The 20,917-nt window shown below is 45.0% G+C and overlaps 2 protein-coding genes across 4 annotated transcripts; one reads left to right on the top strand and one right to left on the bottom strand.

The window, feature by feature from the left end:
- The first annotated feature begins 192 nt into the window (after positions 1-192).
- c17h2orf76 (chromosome 17 C2orf76 homolog) lies at positions 193-2,530 on the top strand. The gene is made up of 6 exons (XM_061226633.1): positions 193-334; positions 516-654; positions 839-889; positions 1,010-1,047; positions 1,283-1,364; positions 2,178-2,530. The coding sequence occupies exons 2-6, from the start codon at positions 525-527 to the stop codon at positions 2,252-2,254; spliced, it is 378 nt and encodes a 125-aa protein (XP_061082617.1). The 5' UTR covers positions 193-334; positions 516-524; the 3' UTR covers positions 2,255-2,530.
- A 1,099-nt stretch (positions 2,531-3,629) lies between these two features.
- steap3 (STEAP family member 3, metalloreductase) lies at positions 3,630-15,054 on the bottom strand. 3 transcript variants are annotated; one of them, XM_061225423.1, is made up of 5 exons: positions 14,981-15,054; positions 12,864-13,353; positions 10,506-11,033; positions 6,534-6,698; positions 3,630-4,503 (listed from the first exon to the last, which is right to left on the bottom strand). In XM_061225423.1, the coding sequence occupies exons 2-5, from the start codon at positions 13,344-13,346 to the stop codon at positions 4,210-4,212; spliced, it is 1,470 nt and encodes a 489-aa protein (XP_061081407.1). In that variant the 5' UTR covers positions 13,347-13,353; positions 14,981-15,054; the 3' UTR covers positions 3,630-4,209. The 3 variants fall into 3 exon arrangements, 2 of the variants coding, with proteins under 2 accessions (XP_061081407.1, XP_061081408.1); XM_061225424.1 differs by lacking the exon at positions 14,981-15,054 and adding an exon at positions 14,811-14,861; XR_009705839.1 differs by having other exon boundaries at positions 4,368-4,503; positions 6,384-6,698.
- Positions 15,055-20,917: the final 5,863 nt, after the last annotated feature.

Here is a 20,917-nt window from a genome sequence, read left to right as displayed (position 1 = left end):
TCCAATGGGCTTGCCGCATTGTTATCGCTTGCTTTAGCCTAACAGTCCCATGAGCCTCGTGAACAAATTCGATTGCTCATGTCTGCGTCCATGCGGACTGATCCAGGATCTGTTTTTCAAGGCTGTTGTTAGCCCTGACTATTATCTTAAAAAAACATCAGCTGATCTGAAGCACATGCGAAAATAAAGTTCCCCGATGCATTGATGAGTGTGAGCAACCCGGAAACCCGACAAGCCTATGAAAGCCACCCTGAGGCCATCTGTTCGGGAAATTTGCAAACTTTGTAACTGCGATATGCAGTTAGGTTAAGCTATTTGTCAGACAAATTATTAGGTATGTGTCTAAAATCCAGTTGCCTTCGATTATTACTTGTATTCGTTCACCTGTAGGGTAAACGATGTCTTATAAACCAGCAAGTCACCGTCTTGCGCTAATATCATCAGTGTATTGTCTGTGGTTTTAAAAAGGCATATTATTCTATTGAAATCTAAAATGTGTATTTTCACCACACTAGGCCATCATCATGTCATCTGAGGCGGTGCTAACTGTTCGTCTAGTGAGATCTTTTGAGCATCGAAACTTCAAACCTGTGGTCTTCCGAAGCGTAAATCTTGACCAAACAGTAGAGGAATTTACTGCACTTGTTAAAACAGGTAGGCTTGCATTACTTTAACAAGCTGACATCATATATGTAGGTAAAGTCTGACAGAAGTTTTCCGTGTGGATTTAAGTTGGAGTAGTTTGGAATACGCTACGCAAATTGCAAATGCATTGGGCTTTGCTAACATACCGAATTCTTCATTTCATTTATTTCAATTTGTGTTGCTTCCCTTACAGATGTCTCGACAAGAGCGGGAGTGCCACCTCCCTTCAAGAAATTCGAATACGGTACTTTAGCGATTTTCAAGGGATCCATTTCGAATTATTTAAACAATTCCGAATGGAATCATACTGCAGTATTGTTTTAAAGTACCCAATTTAACAACCAACTTTGTTGCATTGTTTCAGATACAATGAAAATCATCCACCAGGCACATGGTGCAAAGGTGAGATGCTCATTCTTCTCCACTATAGCAATTATACGTTTTTGACGTAGCCTACTGACTGTTTGCACAGGAACTACAATCTATACAAAGGTAGCAAGTAGCAGCAGCACAACAGGTGATTTAACAAAGTCGCACCAAAACCGACTATATTAGTAGAGTTGCACTATGAAATAAGAATCGTCTGAAATCATTTGTCCCTTTTGCATTTAAAAAGTGTATTCAAATCTATTTTCAGACCAATGAATTGGTGATGAGCCTGGAAGATGACGACAAACTTCTATTGAGAGAGGGCATGAGCCTTAGAGCTGCAGGAGTTGGTCTGTGTTTTTTATTATTATTTTTATTATATTATAGATGTGAAACTTCATTAGTTTGCAAAGGCACCATGTCATCTGCAATATGCAATATGTGCTCAGATGCAGTGTGGACAATAAGAACAGTAAGCATGTGAACCACTAGTCAAGAAGGCAATGCAGCGTTTCCATACTTACCATTGGCACAAAATTACAGAATATGGTAACCAAGGTATGACAGATCACTCACAAAGCAGTATTACAATGGCATTTGTATTAATTAAAAACCAATGCTATCCCAGCAACCCAAAACAAAATGCGAACTATTTTGCCGAGAATATCCGGCATTGATTTAACAATCTATTTTTAAGGGCATCATTTATTTTAAAGTGGATATAATTAATTCCTAAAAGAGCCACCAATATCCTTATCTCTCAGGAAAATAGTTGAAGCTTTTGAAAGCCTTTTTTGTCCTTCCTAAATTTAAGGACTTTTAAGGAGTATGGGAACCCACGACAGAATGTGATTTTTACTCCACAGACCGATTAGTTCCCTTTAATGAAAGATTGGTCTATGGCTCACAACTTTTGTTGCATGCAGACATGCGTTCAATTGGTCAGTCAGTACAACACACTTGCATGGTTTTGACAATCTGAAATGTATCTGCCTTTTTCAGTGTGCACTTCCGTTTTTTATATTCATTGTACATCCTGATTGCATTTGCAATTATGATGGTGCCATTCATCTCAACTTATATTACTCTTAAGGAGGCATCACATGGTCAACTAAATGCTGGAAGTTTTGCAATTGATTTTATTTTTTATTTTTTTGATGCAGCCAATGAAACTGAACTGGCCTTCTTCCGGAACGAAGATTATGAAACCTACAAGGCAAATCCTAAAGCAGTCTGGTGACACATGGCAAAGCATTGGAGAGTATGAAAATTTGTGATGCTAGCACGGAAGAAAACGACAATGCACAGACTTAGGTTTTCAAGGATAGGGTGGCAATAGAATTTTAATTTAACCCATATACTGGTTCCCTGTTCAATACATTTCATTTTGAGGAGGGCTGCCAATATGCTTCAGTTTTAATGATCTGTTCCACTCCTCTTCGAGAGGAGCTGTATTCAAATAAAACATGATTTATTTTTATGGACTTTATATCAAATAAATGTCTTCAAGCATTCAGCCTTGCCTATGTACGTTATTACTAAATGAAAACCCTTTGAGCACGTAACAGTTATGAAAGCATTGCCTTTATTGCTTAACGGAACAGTTGAAATACACATGTAGAAACGGGTTTCCATTGAACATATGCCAAATTATGTAAAACGGCAGTCAGTTTCACGTAATCTTTAAAACAAAGAAGTCAGGGCAATGCTGCTGATATGTACATTTGTGATTTATGTTCCATGAAATCTATTCAGCAGCTTTTGAATGTAACAGCTGAAGTACATCGCTAATGTGATATAGCATGACATGAAAGCTTTGCACATTTAGGCTAATTGCACTTCAATTATGAATACTGAACAAGTGAATAAATAAACATCTCACCAGGACACATGCACAATACTCAATGACATGTATTCCGCCATTGCAGTCATCCAAGTGGACAATCTTACGGATTAAAACATGATATGATGGCATTTCCTGGGTCCATAGTGCAATAATAGCATAATGCATAACATGACCAATACAGATGTGCAAAATATTAATGCGTATTGCAACATTGCCACAGTTGCATTTTGTCGAGTAAAGGTCTGCTTGCACAATGCCTTGGGTCTCTGAGCAAATAATCTCAGATAAGCAGTTGGGTTTACGCTGTGGAGGTGAAAAGCTGTTTATTTTATCTGTTTGTTTGCCTTTTAAACCTTGCAGCAAAGTCATCCGTTGTGTTCTTTCTGACCTAGATTTCAGAGCCAGTAAAGCACATGGCCTGACAAAGTTCAGTGCCAAAATGAAGGGTTGTTGGGGGGGGGGGGGGAACTGAAGGCACTTCTGGCGACTGAAGGCACTTCTGGCGTCAGCTGGGGGGTCGGAACCGACATGATGCGGATCCCAGTGATGAAGGAGCTGGAGAGCACAGCTGCTGGGACAAACAGCTGGCCACACGTCGCCCTACGAGGGGCCAGAGGCGCAGCCCCGTACAATACACTCCTGATCCCTTCTGAATGACCGCACAACTTGCTGCTTTTGAATGACGTCAAGAGAAAAAAGGCTGTTGACATCTCAAAAGGGTGGATTTCATCCAAACCAACCAACCCTCCCTCCCTCCCTCCCTCCCCACACACACATAGAAAAAAGCTTAGCTCAAGTAAAAAGTAAAATGGGCCCTTTATACAGCTATGTACACATATATACACCCATCAGCCACAACATTAAATCCACTGACAGGAGAAGTGAATTGATAATTTTGTTACAATGGCACCTGTAAAGGGGTGGGATATATTCAGCAGTAATTGAACAGTCAGTTTTTGAAGTTGATGTGTTGGTCAGACGACTTGGTCAGAGCATCTTCATGACAATGGTATTCCCTGATGACAGTGGCCCCTCTTTCAGCAGGATAATGCACACTGCCACACTGCAAAAATTGTTCAGGAATGGTTTGAGGAACATGACAAAGAGTTCAAGGAGTTGACTTGGCCTCCAAATTCCCCAGATCTCAATAAACAAGTCCGATCCATGGAGGCCCCACCTCGCAACTTAGCAGGACTTAAAGGATCTGCTGCTAACATCTTGGAGCCGGATACCACAGGACACCTTCAGAGGTCTTGTGGAGTCCGTGCCTCGACGGGTCAGAGCTGTCCTACACAATGTCAGGCAGGTGTGGTTTTAATGTTGTGGCTGCTGTGTGTACGTGGACCTGGTTACACATTGCTGGCGTGTTCGGTGACGGCGCCGTTGCTCTCCTCCCCGGGCAGTTGGAAGCGGGCCTGGCGGGCCTGGGAGTCCCAGCCCCGGCGGATCCTCCACAGCCTCCGGGCCACGCAGGGCAGCAGCAGGCCTAGCCGGCCCAGCAGCACTGCGCACGGCAGGGCCAGCTCCAGCATGAAGCTGGGCGGCAGGTAGAACGGGTAGGAGCCCGCGTTGAAGGCCCGGTCCCAGCCGAACGTCAGGGCGTGCAGGGTGCCCAGGCCCAGCGCCGTGTAGCCCAGCCTGGACTGCAAGGCACACAGAAACAAAACGGTGGTGTCATCGGTGGACAGTTAGATTTAGCCCCGTGCCGCAGCACGGATTGAAATGCAGGTAAAACAGGAAAGACTATTGTTGCGTCCACTGAACTTGTCAATTTGCATTTAAACGGCTCGATATTTGCATCTACTCTTCTGTGCTAAATTCATTCAGATTAAGTACAGGAAATGTACATCTTGAAATGAGAAAAAGCATGCATATTTCTGAATTACAGACAAAACGAGTGGTCTTGTTTTGGGATCGGTTGGATTTAAATGGAGTTATTTTTGCGCGAATGTTTTGTGATAATTTTTTAGGGGTATCCATAACACAGAAGTGGCGCAGCGTAGCAAAATCAGTCATTGGCAAGCCCATTGCCATTACACTAGACCTGTGAAATGGCATTGAGTTTTGGAACGGGTGAGATTTGCTATTATCACTGGAAGAGCGACCAACGCAAGTAGCACTCACTATAATTAAATATATGCCTGGATTTTTGTCTTGTTTGGACATGTTTTGAGTTACTGAATGGAGCACTTTTTAGATGAAGCAGAGCTGACAGCAGTGCCTTGCTGCGTACATACACAGAACCCATGGGTCAAAGGCTGCACAGCCTTTCCCGGTCCATTATATTATTTACCATCAACATCTTGCGTGTCGGGAGTGAATGCGCGCACGTGCAGCCGCTCCTGCTGCTGGTTCACGGACACGCATGCGCCGCAGGGTGCGATGTGACCTTGACTTCCTCCACACGCAGAGCTCCTGTGCTGCGCCGTGCTACTGCGGGGGGTAACGGAGCTCCCCGTGAACCGAGACCTTCATTATTTTCACCTCCCAAGGTGAACTTCAGATAATTAACCGTTATGCGATGCAACAAACCTGAACAGCTGTAACCCGACAACTTTTTTATTTTAAAGGGGCAGTTCACCCAAATGAAATGAAGCTACAGTGCGGTCCTTAAGTATTTGGACATCGGTACAATTCATGTTGTTTTGGCTCTGTACTGCAGCACATTGGATTTGAAATGAAACGATGCTTTATGTTATTTTGGGTGAACCCCTTAAAGAAAGCAGAACTTAGTTTTTATTTTTTCGGCTCGGTGACTCTGCACTACCATAAACGCTTAAGCTGCTCATGTTATCCCATGCTGAGCCCGTGGCTAAACTGCACTTTTCATTCACACCAAGCTTAGTTATTTAGCCTCTTCCTTGCTGCAGGTCTGGTCGACTGAGCGCCACCTGCTGCCGGTGAGCGGGAGTGATTGATGCGGTCTCATCTTATTGAGGAATGATGTTCAGACATCCTCCACCCCCCCCCCCCCCCAGCCAACCAAAAGCATTTTGGCGACGCTGCTACTTCTCCATGTTGCCATCCGAGGGAGTAGCGGCATGTGACTAATCTCTCGCCGTGGGGATCAGCTTAACCTGAACACGAGGGGGGGGGGGGGGTTGGGTAGGATGGCAAATCCCCGGAAAATGGAACCATTAAGGCTGGATGGGAACAGGCTCTCCCTCCTCCAGGGTCGTGAGCACGAGGCTGTCACGCCGCGGCACTGAAGCTGCGTGGCACCAGCGGTGAAGGAAGCACTCCCAAGAGTTCCTCCGCTCGCCTCCTGTCTTTACATTACCAGGGACAGCTAGGTCCCATCTTAAATGGGAGGGAACAGCTAACGTTACCATTATGTGATTAACGTGTATGTGTCTGCTTAACCACTAATCTTTGCGCTGAGAATCAGCAACATGCAGTAAAACATTAAATTACAGTTTGCGGTTACATGAGTGTTCTCGGTTTTTAATGGGTGGGTGAGGGCAGATACTAACCTGCACAAAGCTTAAGTCCCTCCAGTGGCTGAGATGTGTGTGGTACTAACCTGCACAAAGCTGAACTCCCTCCAGTGGCTGAGATGTGTGTGGTACTAACCTGCACAAAGCTGAACTCCCTCCAGTGGCTGAGATGTGTGTGGTACTAACCTGCACAAAGCTTAAGTCCCTCCAGTGGCTGAGATGTGTGTGGTACTAACCTGCACAAAGCTGAACTCCCTCCAGTTGAGAGAGTTTCCCACGGAGGGCAGGGAGGTGACTGCCAGTAGAGAGAGCACACCCATGGCCAGGATGCCGAAGGAGAGGTACAGCTCCATCCGCCATACCTCCTTCTCCACCCACGAGTTCTCTATGCCAGCCTTCACCTGCGAAACGGCACAAGCCGCGGTTAGCATCAGGGGACCAACGCTCGCAATCCACGTGCCACCTGACCCTCTTGGGTTCAACGTCTCACACATACAATGGGCCTCATGCAAGACCATTTTCGTTTTGTTACGAAACTTACACATTTATCTTATCAGCAATGTTGCACTCCACAGGCTATACAGGTTCAACAGGACGGACTCTTTTTACACTCTGTGCCACACACCTGTGTCCACTGGACCCCACCCACAGAAAGGCCAGCCTGCTGTTTTCACCCTACACTACCCCATCAGGGATGCAGGTTCATGTTTCCGGATGGCCTTTGACAGAACCTTTTGAGGAAAGTATCAGAATGGTTTCAAAAACATTCAGCTATACAATGTTTCTTTCCTGTCAATTTGGTTTGGGGTTTTCAATTTCAATGCTTACTTCTACCACTACCCATGTATGTCTCTTCATATTAAATTATATCATTTTAATTGCCTATTAAGCACTACACAAAGCTGCAACAGAACAGCACGAACTAGAAGAGCAGACAACATGTACAGAGGCTAAGAGCGCTGCTGTGATGCAAAATAAACTGTGATTGGTTGACATATGAGCAGCCCCTCCCCTCCCCGCGCGGAGAGGAAGCAGACGGCAGTCGGGGAGTTGTGATTGTGTCATCTCTTAATTAGCAGCGACGCATCACCTTGCCGTTGACATGCTGTTCTGTTGCAGGGGGTGGGGTGGCTGTGACAGTGATGATGCTGCTCTCCCGCATCCCTGGTACGTGCGGGGCACACTTCTCAAAACTTTATATGAGGGGTGAGTGTGTAACCCTCATCGGACAGGACTGGCGTGGCGGCCATGTCGATTGAACTTTCTCTAAACTTGAATCATCGCACATCATATTTCAGCAAATGTCCAAGCACTGCTGTTACTTTTTATATTTATGTGTTTGTTTTTGCTGACAAATCGTGCAGCAGAAACGCGTACATCTCTAATCCACTGCCCCTTTAATCGGTTAAACCTAGGGACAAAGGAATCTCAGAGCACAGCCCTTGGCCTTTGAATAAGACACTGTGAACAACGCTGTTGTTGCGGTTTCCGCGCATGCAGATGTAAGGGGGGGGGAGACATGAGAAGGAAATAGAGATGTTGTGTTCGGGGGTGAGGTCACGGGGTTAAGAGAGGGTGGGTGTGGAGCAGGCCCGGTCGCTGACCTCACCCCGAAGCGTCGGACACTCCGCGGCCCTGACCTCACCGCCCCCACGTTGGGGGTCGCTCGCCCAAACGCCGTGTTCCTGCTCGGCCTCCCCGAAAACCCGCCGCTAAAATGCCCATCAGGCGCCGGGCGCTGCGTGCTCATGTTTCTTTTCCGGAAACAGCCTTAAGGCTTTCCCCTAAGAAAACGGCGCTTGTTCGCATTCACCTCACGCCTTTACCGCGGCGCTGTGTGTCAGCAGGCGCTTCACATTTCCCGGAACAGCCGAGCGTCTGACAAAAGAAAACCCCTTGAAAGGCGACGCAAGGCACAGCGAGTAGGAATCTTCAAACAGAAGCACCCGGTGTGCCCAGCCAAGTGAGCGTTATGCTCACGAACTCTATCCCACCTCCCGACAAGACGCCTTCTCAAACCACATATACTTCTGCTGCGCTTTTTTCTACTTTGTTTTCTATGGTGCATAAGGAAATGAATACATTTAATAAACAGAATCAAAGCAACTGACATTCTTTCTGAGATGCCTCAATCATTTTGTGGTAAACCTGAAGAATGATGTTCCACACTTTCACTAGAACCTTCCAGAAACCGTGCAAGCTTCTGGAGCTCTGTCCAAAAAGCTCCATACAGTTCAACAATAGTCCATCTAGTTGCATAGTACATCAGAGTAAAAATATTATTTTGCACAGCAGTGAACCAATATAAATTTTTTTACGATAAAAAATAAACAGATTGTTTTATCTGAATATAAAATGATCTATTTCACAACAGAGGCCATAACAAATTATTCAAACCTTGAAGGTACCAGGACAAGCCACAAAGCAGTGTCACAGACAGTACAACGAAGCACTCGGAGCATGTCACTGGACACTGATCTTTCCTGAACAATAGCCCATAAGATATGAATTATCTAAAGAACCATCATTTCCGTTAACATATCAAGGTCCACATATTTCAGGACACAATGGAATTCAAATGCAGAACCAAACTATCCCTGGCCACGCCGCCAGGTGGCGCCAAAGTGTCTCACCTGTGCTCCTCTCTGAGCACAGTGAAGTTCTGTGTCTTTCTCAAGTGTCAGATACAAAAAGACACAATGGGCGTTTATGCAAACTCGGACTTGGACAGGCGAAGCCCAGAGGTCAGCCGTGCCGCGCTCCCCACCCTCCCCAGGAGGGGGAGACAAAAGGCAGAGTGACAGTGACGAACGCAGCTCTGTGTGTGTGTGCCGAAAACGATCCTTATCGTGCAGTCACTCTGTTTATTATTGCTTAGCAGATGCCTTTAATCCAGGGTGACCTCCTTTTTAAATACCATACATTTGGAAAGAAGACATATTGAACTGTTAAAGGTTAAGGGAACAGCACCGCCCCATCTGGGACGTGAACCGCTGACCGTCTGGTGCCAGCCTGCAGCCCTCACCATTGCTCCAATGGTCCTACTCAACACTCATGACAATAAAACAGGGATGATGGCACAAACACATTAATATGCAATCCTGTCAGGGTAAGAGGACAAAGGAAAATAACAACATGTATACTTTCACCAGCATATACAGTCCAGTAGGGCGTATAAACCTTTCAGTTTAGCTCATTTTGATCACCAAATTGATTGGTACTATGGCACAATCTCCTCAGGAACAGAAAAATTAGGTTTTAATTCATTTATACATTTAGCTTGTTGTTGTATGTTATGGCTTGTAGATAGTAATTAAGGGACACTGTGAATTAAAGGTTATAATAAAGTATAATTAATATAAATGTGGAAATACGTGTGGTATTGTGCTGCTGATTGAGGTTGTCGAACTCATTACTCAGATTAGCAGGCCTCACACAGACAGTAACAACACCTTCACCAGCAGCAAGCTGTGAGCAGCAGGAGGCTGGTCTCCCTGCAGGGCTCTCCACCAACACAAACAATACACCCACTGGCACCAGGGGGCGCTGTGAGTGGGACCAGCTCGAGATGCAGCGCACAGGAGGGGCAGGGGAGTTTCCACAGAGGAGGGACACTGGCGTGCTCCAAAATCAACTTCATGTGGAGAGGCCCGGGGATCTATTACAGCATGCTTAGCTAGAGTTTAGACCTCAGATTTAACCTCGAGACAATATAACATTACAACTGGAACAGCTATCCAAATCTGTGACATGAGGCTAAACTTTTCCGCTTTTGATGCGGTTCTGTGGTCTAGAGGTTTAAACTTGTGGTTTAAGCTCCAGCTAAGAAAGCAAGCTGCAGTTGGCCCACCATGTTCAGCTCATTGGCATGTTAACCTTCGGCCCATTTGGATAGGCTGAGTTGAGGCACAGAAAGAGCTGGTTAAAAATCACTCAAGAGTACGCACAAATGAGTGTGGCTGGGTAGTTATTGTGCAGTTGAGATGCCCAGAGACATAGCTACTCTTAATATACTTCTAGAGAGGTTGGGGAGCACATAGTAACCCACTAATCACTCATAAGTGAGGTTGAGGCAGGTCTCAAAATACATGTGGCAAAGTATTATTTTTACTGCAAACACTAGACACTACCATAACATTACAGCATTAAAGCCGTTTTGACGTTTGACGGGGCCGGGGCAGGCCGGAGTGCTGAGGTGGGCCTCTCACCTGGTTGAAGGCGGCGTTGAGCAGCCGGTAGCGGGCGGACCTGCGCATGGGCAGGCACAGGCTGTAGACGGCGTGCAGGGCGGCGCACAGGAAGCTCAGCAGGCCCAGCTGCTTGCGCAGGCAGAGCCAGCGGTCCAGCCAGCCGGGGAAGCGGCTGTACTTGGTGCCCCGCCTCAGCTGCAGGCCGGCGGCCAGCAGGCCGGGCAGGTACACCAGCGCCAGCATCTCCAGGGCCACGGCGGGCAGCGTGGCGTTCACCATCTCCACGGGCAGCCGGTAGAAGTAGTTCTCGCCCTTCACCACGTAGGGCAGCAGGACGCTCCGCACGAAGTTGTACGTGTAGGAGAGCAGGAAGAGGCCCAGCGAGCAGAGCACGGGCCCGCCCCAGGAGGGGAAGAGCCGCAGGGGCCCGTCCTCCACCCCCCGGGACTCCGTCAGGGCCCCCGCGTCCAGCGGGACGAAGCCCATGCTGCGGGCCAGCTGCATGACGGTGCTCTTGGCCTGGCTGCTGTCGCTGCACACCGGGATCTGGGGAAGACCACAGAGGACTACAGCACACTGTGTGGCAACGACCATCACATCACGCGCCTCGAGGACTGACAACTGCTGCTTCCGCCCTTCCTCTACCTGGTAGTCAGGTGTGAAGACAGTCTGACCAATCAGTAGAAGTAATTACCCAGGAGACAAAACCAGGGCTGGATTTGAGGGCTGGATTTGATGATTCCTGCTGTATTACATTACATTACATTACATTACATTATTGGCATTTGGCAGACGCTCTTGACTAAGCAGGAGACAATCCCCCCTGGAGCAATGCAGGGTTAAGGGCCTTGCTCAAGGGCCCAACGGCTGTGCGGATCTTATTGTGGCTGTCCCAGTCATTTACCTTAACCGCTATGTTACAGGCCGCCCCATGGTGTGATACTGTTCTTAATGTCAGAAAATGATACATTGACTGACACTTCAATATATGGGTGATTCTTATGAGCACTTTACTCTCCCTTTGGTGAAAAATATAAATAATGTAAAATGTAAAAAAAAATAAAAACAAATGCACATGCACATTGCTGATAACAGCTACTTCTAAAGTCTAAATGTCCCCACAGTGCAAGTGTGAAATTGAAATTGATAAACTTGCATAATCCTTCTGATGTTTTGAGGGTAAATTCATTTAGAGATTACGAAACAATGTTTTGACATTTATGAATAAACTAAATTGCTCTTAAATTAAATAGTTCCTCCCACTGACAAAATGGCTTTTTTTTTTTAATAGCAAACAAGATTCAAGTTAGGTCGTTTTAGGCTTGGTATTTCAGTTAGAGTTCATTGACCTTAGCAAGAGCCCCAGGACCCATAGATGCAAAACAACCTCATAATATCCACTGCCATATTTCACCCAAGGTATAATATCGTTTTCAATGTCCTTTCCGACGTGAAGCCTACTGCTGGTGTCCCCAGTTGCAGAATAACCTGTATGGGGCATGTCACCTTGTGCTTATGTTGTACAATATATTTTACAATATATGAATTTGTTCTATGATATACTGTAATCACAATGTATTTATGCTTATAATGTAGAACAGTTTCTTAACTAAAATATACTGTAAGTATGATTATGAAGTGGGTGCTTTAACGTTCATTTATGTTGATAAACTTTTTTCATTTTCAATATTTTAGACCAGGGTAAAAAGAAACTTCAGTCTGTTTAATACTGCTCATAAAATAGCTGGGTGGGACTGAGAACTGGCCTATATAGTGCACAGAAACTCAACTGTTTCTGTTGGTCTTATTCCTTATCTTGTTCCACTGCCACCTCCCACACCAATTGCTCAAAGCTCACAGAATTTGGCAAGCGGGCTGGGCCCTGTGCCAAACTCCCAGTCCCTCAGTCAGGAGCTTCTCAGGCACTAGCTGGTGCTGCAGGAGTCCGGTGAGAAAACTATGTACAAAAGTCATAGGCAGGTCAAATAAGTTTGAAACGCTTTGTACACACACGCCCTTCCCATAACAAACACTTTAATACATTTTCTTTATCTGTGTCCACCATATTGCGTTTGCCAGATCACCTCATGGACTGGCCAATGCACTTGAGAAAACTTTGGTATTTCACAAGAAGCAAGGAGTCTTGGTCCTGGAGAGCCGCAGGGTGCGCTGGTTTTTGTTTTCGCCTTAATATCAATGAGCAATTTCAGACCAAAGAAACCAGGTGAGGTGAATTGACTGTGTAATTAACTGTTGATCAATAAAGTGCTGAGTAACAAAAGCCAGCACACCCTGCGGCTCTCCAGGACCAGGACTGAGGAACACGGAGCCCACCCCAGCACAGGGGAGTAACCCTGCCTGCCCCCTCTGGCTCACCTGCCTGCTCCCATCTCGAGGCCCAGCCAACAGCGCCCAGGCGGAGATGACGTTGAAGCCCTTCACCACGATGCTGTCGGGGAAGAGTCCGGCCAGCTGCTCGGCGTTGGAGGGCCCGCCGCGGTTCACCTCCACCGCGTTGCTGACGTCCACCAGGACCTTGCCCTCCAGCGCCGCCCGCAGGCGGCCCAGCGTGCCGTAGTGCTCGGGGAAAAGCGCCAGGAACAGCAGGTCAGAGCGGGCGACGGCGTCCTCTTGTGAGGTCACCTCCGCGCCCGGCGGGAAGAGCCCCGCGCAGCGCTTGGGGTCACGGCTCCCCACCACCACCGCCCGGCCCGAGCCGGTCAGCCGCGCGGCCAGCGAGCGCGCAAAGTCCCCCGTGCCGAGGACGCCCACCGCGGGGCCTCCAGCCGAGTCAGCCACCGGGGGCTCCGGCTCCCTGGAGGTCTGCAGCAGAGGCTTCCTCATGTCGCCATGCGGCATGCTGGTCCTGCCAACGAGAGAGGGGCACACAGCCGTCAGCGCAGGAGAGGGACGGAGGGGGAGGACAGGGCGAGATGGGTGACCTTGCTGATAACATGTACAGAATTACATTTTGGTTGATTTTGCAAACATACAACTGACACCCTTAACACTAACATACAATGAAAGCAAACCATATGAACTCGTTCTGCCAGTCATTTGGAAGTGACCTCTTAGAAGAGGTCAAGCCGGTCAATAAAATACATTTCACATACACAAAATCAATCAAATGTGACGGAAAATGAGAGGCATTCCAAGTCTTTCCACAATGTATCAGTAGAATGTGATTTATGTTTGCTGGTAGCTTCAGGATCTAGTGCTCTGCAAGATGTTTGCAGGTTAAAAACGTAGTACGCTACTTTAAATTTGTATAATTTGCACAAGTTGTTTTAAGCAATTACATATGCAGGGGAAAAGCACTTGTGAGTGGGCATATTATTAAAATAGTCATTGGCCAAACTGGATTTGTTGTGAGACATGGAGCTAAAAAGATTTTCCTTTTATACAGAATCCTTGATACTGCATTTGAACTTCCTGTAGGACTGTTCTGTTGGTTGAATCCAGAGACAAACAAGAATCAAGGTCACAGTAGGAAAGTACAGACAAAACAGAAACAGCCTCCTAGAAAAATGCAGGCATACATGTAAATGGTAAACGGTTGGCATTTATATAGCACCTTTATCCAAAGTGCTGTACAATCGATGCTTCTCATTTAGCCATTCACACACACCAACGGTGATTGGCTGCCATGCAATGCACCAACCAGCTAACTGCATGTCTAACTGCAAGACATTTTTCTGCTGAATTTTTTTTTTCTTTCCAGAAAGATGTTCTTTTTTCTCTCACTTAAATGTTTATACTATTCTTTCAAATAAGCTAAGATTATAGCCTTGCTGTGTGAGGGGGCCCTGCTCCACAGAAGAGAATCTCTCATCTTCAGCTCTGTATGCCTAAAATGTATGCCGGTTTCCACCCCCATAGGCAAAGTGAAACCAAACCGTACTGTATATTAACCCCATTAAGTGACCCGTTTCTATGTACTGTATTGAAATAAAATGCCATTGGCAGGCGAGGTCAATCACGCACTGGCACGTAAAGTTCACACACCTAAACACGCCTCTCCAGCTCTAAGATAATTATGTACCAGTAACCGGTAATAATAATTATCAAACACCTAGCTAAAATATACGGTGGATTGGGAACACTCCGAAGAGATTGGTGCCAAGCCTAGCTAACTTGGCTAATGACATCAATAACGCTAGCTAGTTATATTAATTTAAGCTAAGTTACCAAACTGTATGTAAACGTCACTTTCAGCCCATACGTTAGTTTTTTTGTTTTTTTCCGAAAAAACCTCCCATGAAAAATGGCTGGCTACCTGTGTCGCTAACTTACAGCCAACTGGAAAACGTTGGCGAGCGTTACCGTAACTTTGAAGAGAACAACCTTGGCACCCATATTTCCCACAGTACGATTGAGCAGTTTCTAAACCGATCTACCTGTCAGCAGCGACATGACATTATATAATATTTGTTACCCAGTCACATGACCACATTTATAAGTATAAATGAAAGCTACTATCGAAGTTTACTCACTTTGTTGTTGAGCGCGTGTCTTACTAGTGAGGCACGTCTTCCGTTTCGCTGGTGACGAATATACTTAGTCCCCGCCCTCACAGTTTACTAGCTGCAGTTCACAGGATGTATTATAATTGCGTTGTTTGTTTTCCACTTCAATTCAAAACAGCACATTTTGAACCTCAATATCTCACCCGTTTTTGGTTTTGCTACGTTGTCATTTCTGTGTTATGGATACCCTTAATAAAATAAAGCCATTAAATGTTAATTGAAAGGCCACGACTTAAAATGTCATTAAACTAATATTGGTGCTACATAAACACCGCTTATTTGTCCAACAACTTTATTTCCTTAGTTGTTGTGTGCAGTGATGGCATGGTATCAATATTTTTGTTTCTGTGGAAATAACTCGCATATAAAGTAAATTGCAAAAAGGGTGCAAAGAAGGGTGCAAATAAGGGTGCATTCCGATTTTAATGTTGTTCAGCGTATACACCCCCAGGAGCCACTGTTGTGCGTGCGGGTACTGCGGAGCGGTTCTCCGTGCAGGATATAAAGGTGGAAGGCTAGAAGCAAATGTCGGCACTCTGTCGGCTGCATTCTTCTTGAACGATTATTTTTGTTTGGTAGTAGCAACGTAAAATGTAACCTAGTGGTTACTTCGAGATAAACGACATCAATGAGGTTAGCGTTCGACAGTGTTACTGTAGCAAGCTAGTTGCGTGCTACTACTAGCCTACTTAGCGCAGGGCTTATAGATAATATTTTGCCACGTTATCAGTTTGTAACATAGGAGTGAAAACAACTGCGACAACTCGATATAGAAAGAGTCATGCTAAATAACGAGTCGAACAACTTGCTGGGGAGTCAGCAACCCTCAATATCATTTCCATCGCACTCAAGACGAACGAGTTGCACATGTATTTCCTTGTCTATTCTCATAACGCTCTTGCTGGGAATAGTGGTCGTTGTGGCTTTGGCTGCGGGTCCTCTGCACGCTCAGTGTTCTGTCAAATGGTGGGTCCTGTTGACACATTCCAGTAGGCTAGACCTGTTAACCCGATTTTCAAGAATCTGTCGAACAGTTTTTTGGATGATATTGGGAGCTTGAATGATAGGCTATATATTACAATTTCTCGCTGCAATATAATTTTGTCGTAAAATTGGTTAGATATTGCTTTTAAAAACGTACAGTAGCTTAACCTATCCTGTAGGCTATCAGGGGTTTGGAAATGCTGGTAACCGAAAACTACATGTCATGCATAAAAAAAATCGAATCGCCTGATTTTACTAATCATTTTGTTGATAATTGTTCTGGGTCAAAATTAGTTTGAGTAAAACGGAAACAAGCTGAAAATTCCATTGGCTATAATGAAAACACATTCAGCTCTTGGGTCATTGGACCTTTCAATATTTTTTGGTGTCATTAATCCAGCATTGCAGAATGGCATGGCATGGCATAATATGACTCTCCTGTTTCAGGATTATCAATCTTCCCTGTGATGCCGTCTCCTCTATTCTGGCGGATCAGATAAAAAACTGGACAACTGAAGATTGTCCTGGGAACAGTCAGAAGTGCCTGTATGCTGTAAGATGTCAGTCTGTTCATTTTTTGCAGCCCTCTGTACAGTATTTGTTGGTTACTTCTTACATATTTAATGTTGCAGTTCAAATACATTATTATAACAGCTTAAGCGAAAGTATACATTTTGAATGTGGACACAAAGGGATTTTTGCGAACAAATGCAAATTTCCTAATGAATAATTTAAAAGTACAAATTTCCATATTATATAAAACATTTTTTTCATCCGGATTAAGTCATAGTTCATTTTTCAGTTTCAGAGATATATATATCTCAATCGTTGATTATTTGCATTGTTTAATTATTTGTACATATGTGGAAATCTCTGCTATTTTCCACATAAAATAACCTATAACATTGAATTGGCAAATCATATTGAAACATTGTCTGCAAATTGCCAGCTATTTTGGTTAAGAAGCACCATGTTAAATGTCTAAAAGCTAAGTTGTTTCTAATCACTTTCATATTTTTTCAAATAAACTACAGTAGTTGTAGATGATAGATGTGATATCTCAAAATTGACAAATCTGGCCAAAATCACCATTTTCACCTGTGGTGTCTTGGTCTCCTCTTAAATTCCCAATTCCCAGTTTATTTACCTCGGACCAGAACCCGTGATCCAAAATACAGTGGTCTAGGTAGCCTACTATCACACATAAAAACACTGAAAACACCTCTATAAGCATTAAAAAAAAATATTGTCTGGATAAGCGCATGAGTTTTGGAAGTGATGTATTCACTGTCAACCAAAGGTGTATCAGCCATTTACAAGCGTGCCACTGCCTCTCAGCTCGTTTCAGTCCGTGACAACATCTTCGCCACGCACACGACACCTGTCCTGAGATTTGTGGATGACATCGAGTTTGTCTTCCGCCCAGCAGAGTCAGACGGCTGCGAGGTTTCGGTGAGTCATATCCTGTCTCTCGGGGTCACGAGTCACGACCTTTCATGGCCATAGCAACTGCTGCATTGCTCTCCAGCACAGCGGGCAGGGATGCAGTCCTTTAGCCGGACTGGCAGGTGGGGCACTGCTGGTGTTTTATGTAAGACACTTAATCTGAACTTCTTCAATAAGTATCCAGAATTCATTTTAAATGCCTTTGACAGAGGTGACTACTCGGGAAAAGAAATCACATATTATATGATATAATGATGTAGTAGTAACGTATCGTGTTCAGAAGCATTTTGGTAGTCTGGCATTGTTTGGGAGGAATAGTGCTTTTGACTGGTTGGCCCCACCCTATTTCTATCCATTTCCTGTTTTCATCCACGGGTAATAAAATGAGGTTTAGACAGACTGATGTATCCACTTATGGCTACCCCACCAAAAGGAAACCCAACATATATACCAATTGTAGAGCTTTGTTCTGGGCTGTACATTGTATAGATGTGTCCCAGTGTGACTTCTATTTCATTAAATCCGTTTTTCCCTCCCTCTACTATCAAGGGTCATTCAGTGTCACGCAGCTGGTATGCCGTCCTAGATTCAGGGACCAACTACCGCAATATGTACAACCTAATGCAAGGTGAGTCTTCAGTGCTGATCAGGTAAATCAAATATACAAATATAACCTCATCTTTACTGCTCCAGGCTAACTGTTATAATAATTTCTGATGGCAGGACAGCATGAGATGAGATGGGACTGTGTGTTGTTGTAATGTGTACTTGGAGGTGGGGGTATATGTGATGTTGGTGAGTTTTGGTGCTGGGGGATGGGGTCTCGTACACCATTCTCCATATGGCGACTATGAAGGCTCGGCCCAGTCTTAGGGTCACCCGTCGTCCTGGAAACACCCTCTGTGCACCCTCTCTTTTCTGGGCCTCTCGAGCCCGGGTGGCAGAGTGACCTCCCGTGGGGCTTCCCGTCTCTCTCCTCAGTTGATCCCCTGAGCCTCTCCTCTTTGCTGCTTAATGGGCCTAATTACGCACTGGGGCGCGAAGGTGACCGCGTGAAAATTTTAAGCAAGATATTTGAACTCGCAGCTTGTCATCGCACTGAATAAGCTCTCCTCTGGCTTGCCAGTGATACTCTGGTACTTTATGTTGGCTCTCGTTACATTACATTACATTTTATTTAGCAGGCGCTTTTGACCAAAGTCATAAAACGGTGCATGTCAAGGTCATGGGCATATCAGTGCTCTCCTGGACAGCAGTGTAAAAGAGGCTCCCTGACTCTTCTAACAGCATTCTCCTTGTATGCAAAGCTGCAGATGTTGAGCCTGTCTGAACAGCTCACGTACGGGGCATCCAGTAATCTCCCTTATCACTGTGACACATTGGGCTTTGTGAGAGTGAGCTTGAGTGACTCTGTGCTTTGCAGGCGGTGGTCTGAGCTCCACCCCAGGATTCAGTGAATTCACCAGCGACAGGAACTGCACCCAGTACTCCACTGCAAAACAGCTTATGGGCCTGTGAGCCACTTTCCCCTCACACTGATGCATCAGAGGCACTTTGAGATCCTGGGATTGCCAGTGTTTCACATTGTGTAGGTTTAGATAATAGCCGCCTTTAGAATAGCCCAGGCTTGTGACATTGTATCGTTTGGTACGCCTTGGTAAGTCTGTGAGGTTGTTAACAGCAATAAACTGTCTTGCATAACTGGGGTCTCATTTATGTGAAGCCATCTTTGTGTCTGACTGCCATTTTCAGAAAAGGTCCCTGTGATCATTGTAAATAATTTTTCAATGCACATTTTTTTATGTTAGAAATATCGACTGGACCAATACTGATATATTTTTATTTGATAGTCACCTTACAAATTTGTCAAGAACATTAACTACAAATAAAATCCACTGCCTGGACCCTAAGATTTGGAAACTCTTGATGTGCTAACGAAGGTGGCAGACTCCGTAGTATCAGCCATACTAGGCCCAGGAGCTGCCTAAAGGCATATTTTTACCTCCATCAGCGTCTTGTAATTTTAGATAAAAAGAAAACAGCACCGGAATGCACTGTCATTCTGTGGTTAAAAGGCATTTAATATTCCAGCCCTGTAGCTTAAAGGAAAGCCAGAGTGAAGAAGAAGGTTTGACTGGGTCAGGGGCTGTCAACACCACTTCATCAGTCTGCCTTTGCTGCTAGTGGAAGGTTAAATCCCCGGGGGTTTGGCCGCATCTGTAGCGCGTTTTTGTTTCATGTTCAGTTATATTTATTTATTTTTTAACCGATTTGTCTTTCCACTAACGGTCAATGGGCACGCAGGAAAATAAAGGTGTGTCGAAACACACAATGAGGCAAACGCTTGGCGTCTGAATTTGTGCTTGCCTTGTACTGACTTGGAGAAGAGGCTTGCGGTTGATTTTTAATGGGGGCACAGTCCGTTCGCTTTGAGGCAGTGCTCTCTAACATGCAAGCTGCCAACATGACACTTCTTATGATGAATATCGATATGGGTATGTGAAAAAGCCCTGGGTAGAATCCCGTCATATTTTCATATTTAATTGAAGCCTTTTGTAGCTCCTGGTTTAAGGAGTGCTAGGTAATGAGATAATGCCCAACTTCTCTTGGACCTAAGTGCTTAGACTGCTGGACTTGTTGGGGTTCGGTTGGGAAATGGTTGGAGTTCAGTCGATGGAACATTACTGTTAAACCCTATGGTTACACCACCGATGATGATGATGATGATGATGATGATTTTAACCATGAAAAATGTCCCGTGGGGGTTGCTCCATGAATGTGGTTGGGGAGATAATCGGACATTCCAAATTATGGGTAGGAATTGGATATACAGCGCCAATCAAAAAAAAAAAGAAAAACAAAGTCCATGAGCACAAGATAACAGTTCAATAAACAAAAGTTTAATATGTAATATCCTATGTGCATGAGTATGCAGGCACTAGCAGTCTAGAGAATGCAAAGATAATGAATGAGACTGCATCAGCATTCACCTTCATGAAAACATCAGTCTGCTTGTTCTTCTTCTGGAGTTTTTCCTTCAGAAACAGACTGATACTGGTGTTCATGAGGAGTGAGGATCCAGGGGCACGGTGGACATCACGTGTTGTGACCATTTCTGTCCCATTCATCCTAACACATCCAGAACATTTCCTGTTTGGGATGTTTGTAACACAGGCAGGCACTCATTGATGTTTCCTATACTTCCCTTTCCTCTCCTTGGGCTCTAGGAGGAAAACATTCTGAGGCCATCTGGTGTCAATCACAAATACAGACCTCCAGGGGTGTCTGTGGGTGAAGCCCCTTTCATTTTGAATATAGCACCACATCAAATCACTTCAAAATCATGTCCTTGCAGTATACAGATGGATGGCAAATTAAGGAAAAACCTGAATAAATGAGTGCAGAAACATAATAAATGCAGATTTCCATACAGTTGCACTGCATGATATAATTAAGCGATTACCATCCGATGAT

The sequence above is a fragment of the Conger conger genome, chromosome 17 (assembly GCF_963514075.1).
Source record: "Conger conger chromosome 17, fConCon1.1, whole genome shotgun sequence".
Taxonomy (NCBI): Eukaryota; Metazoa; Chordata; class Actinopteri; order Anguilliformes; family Congridae; genus Conger; species Conger conger.
The sequence above is the reverse complement of the archived record's forward strand: the minus strand, read 5'-3'. Positions and strand labels throughout refer to the sequence as shown.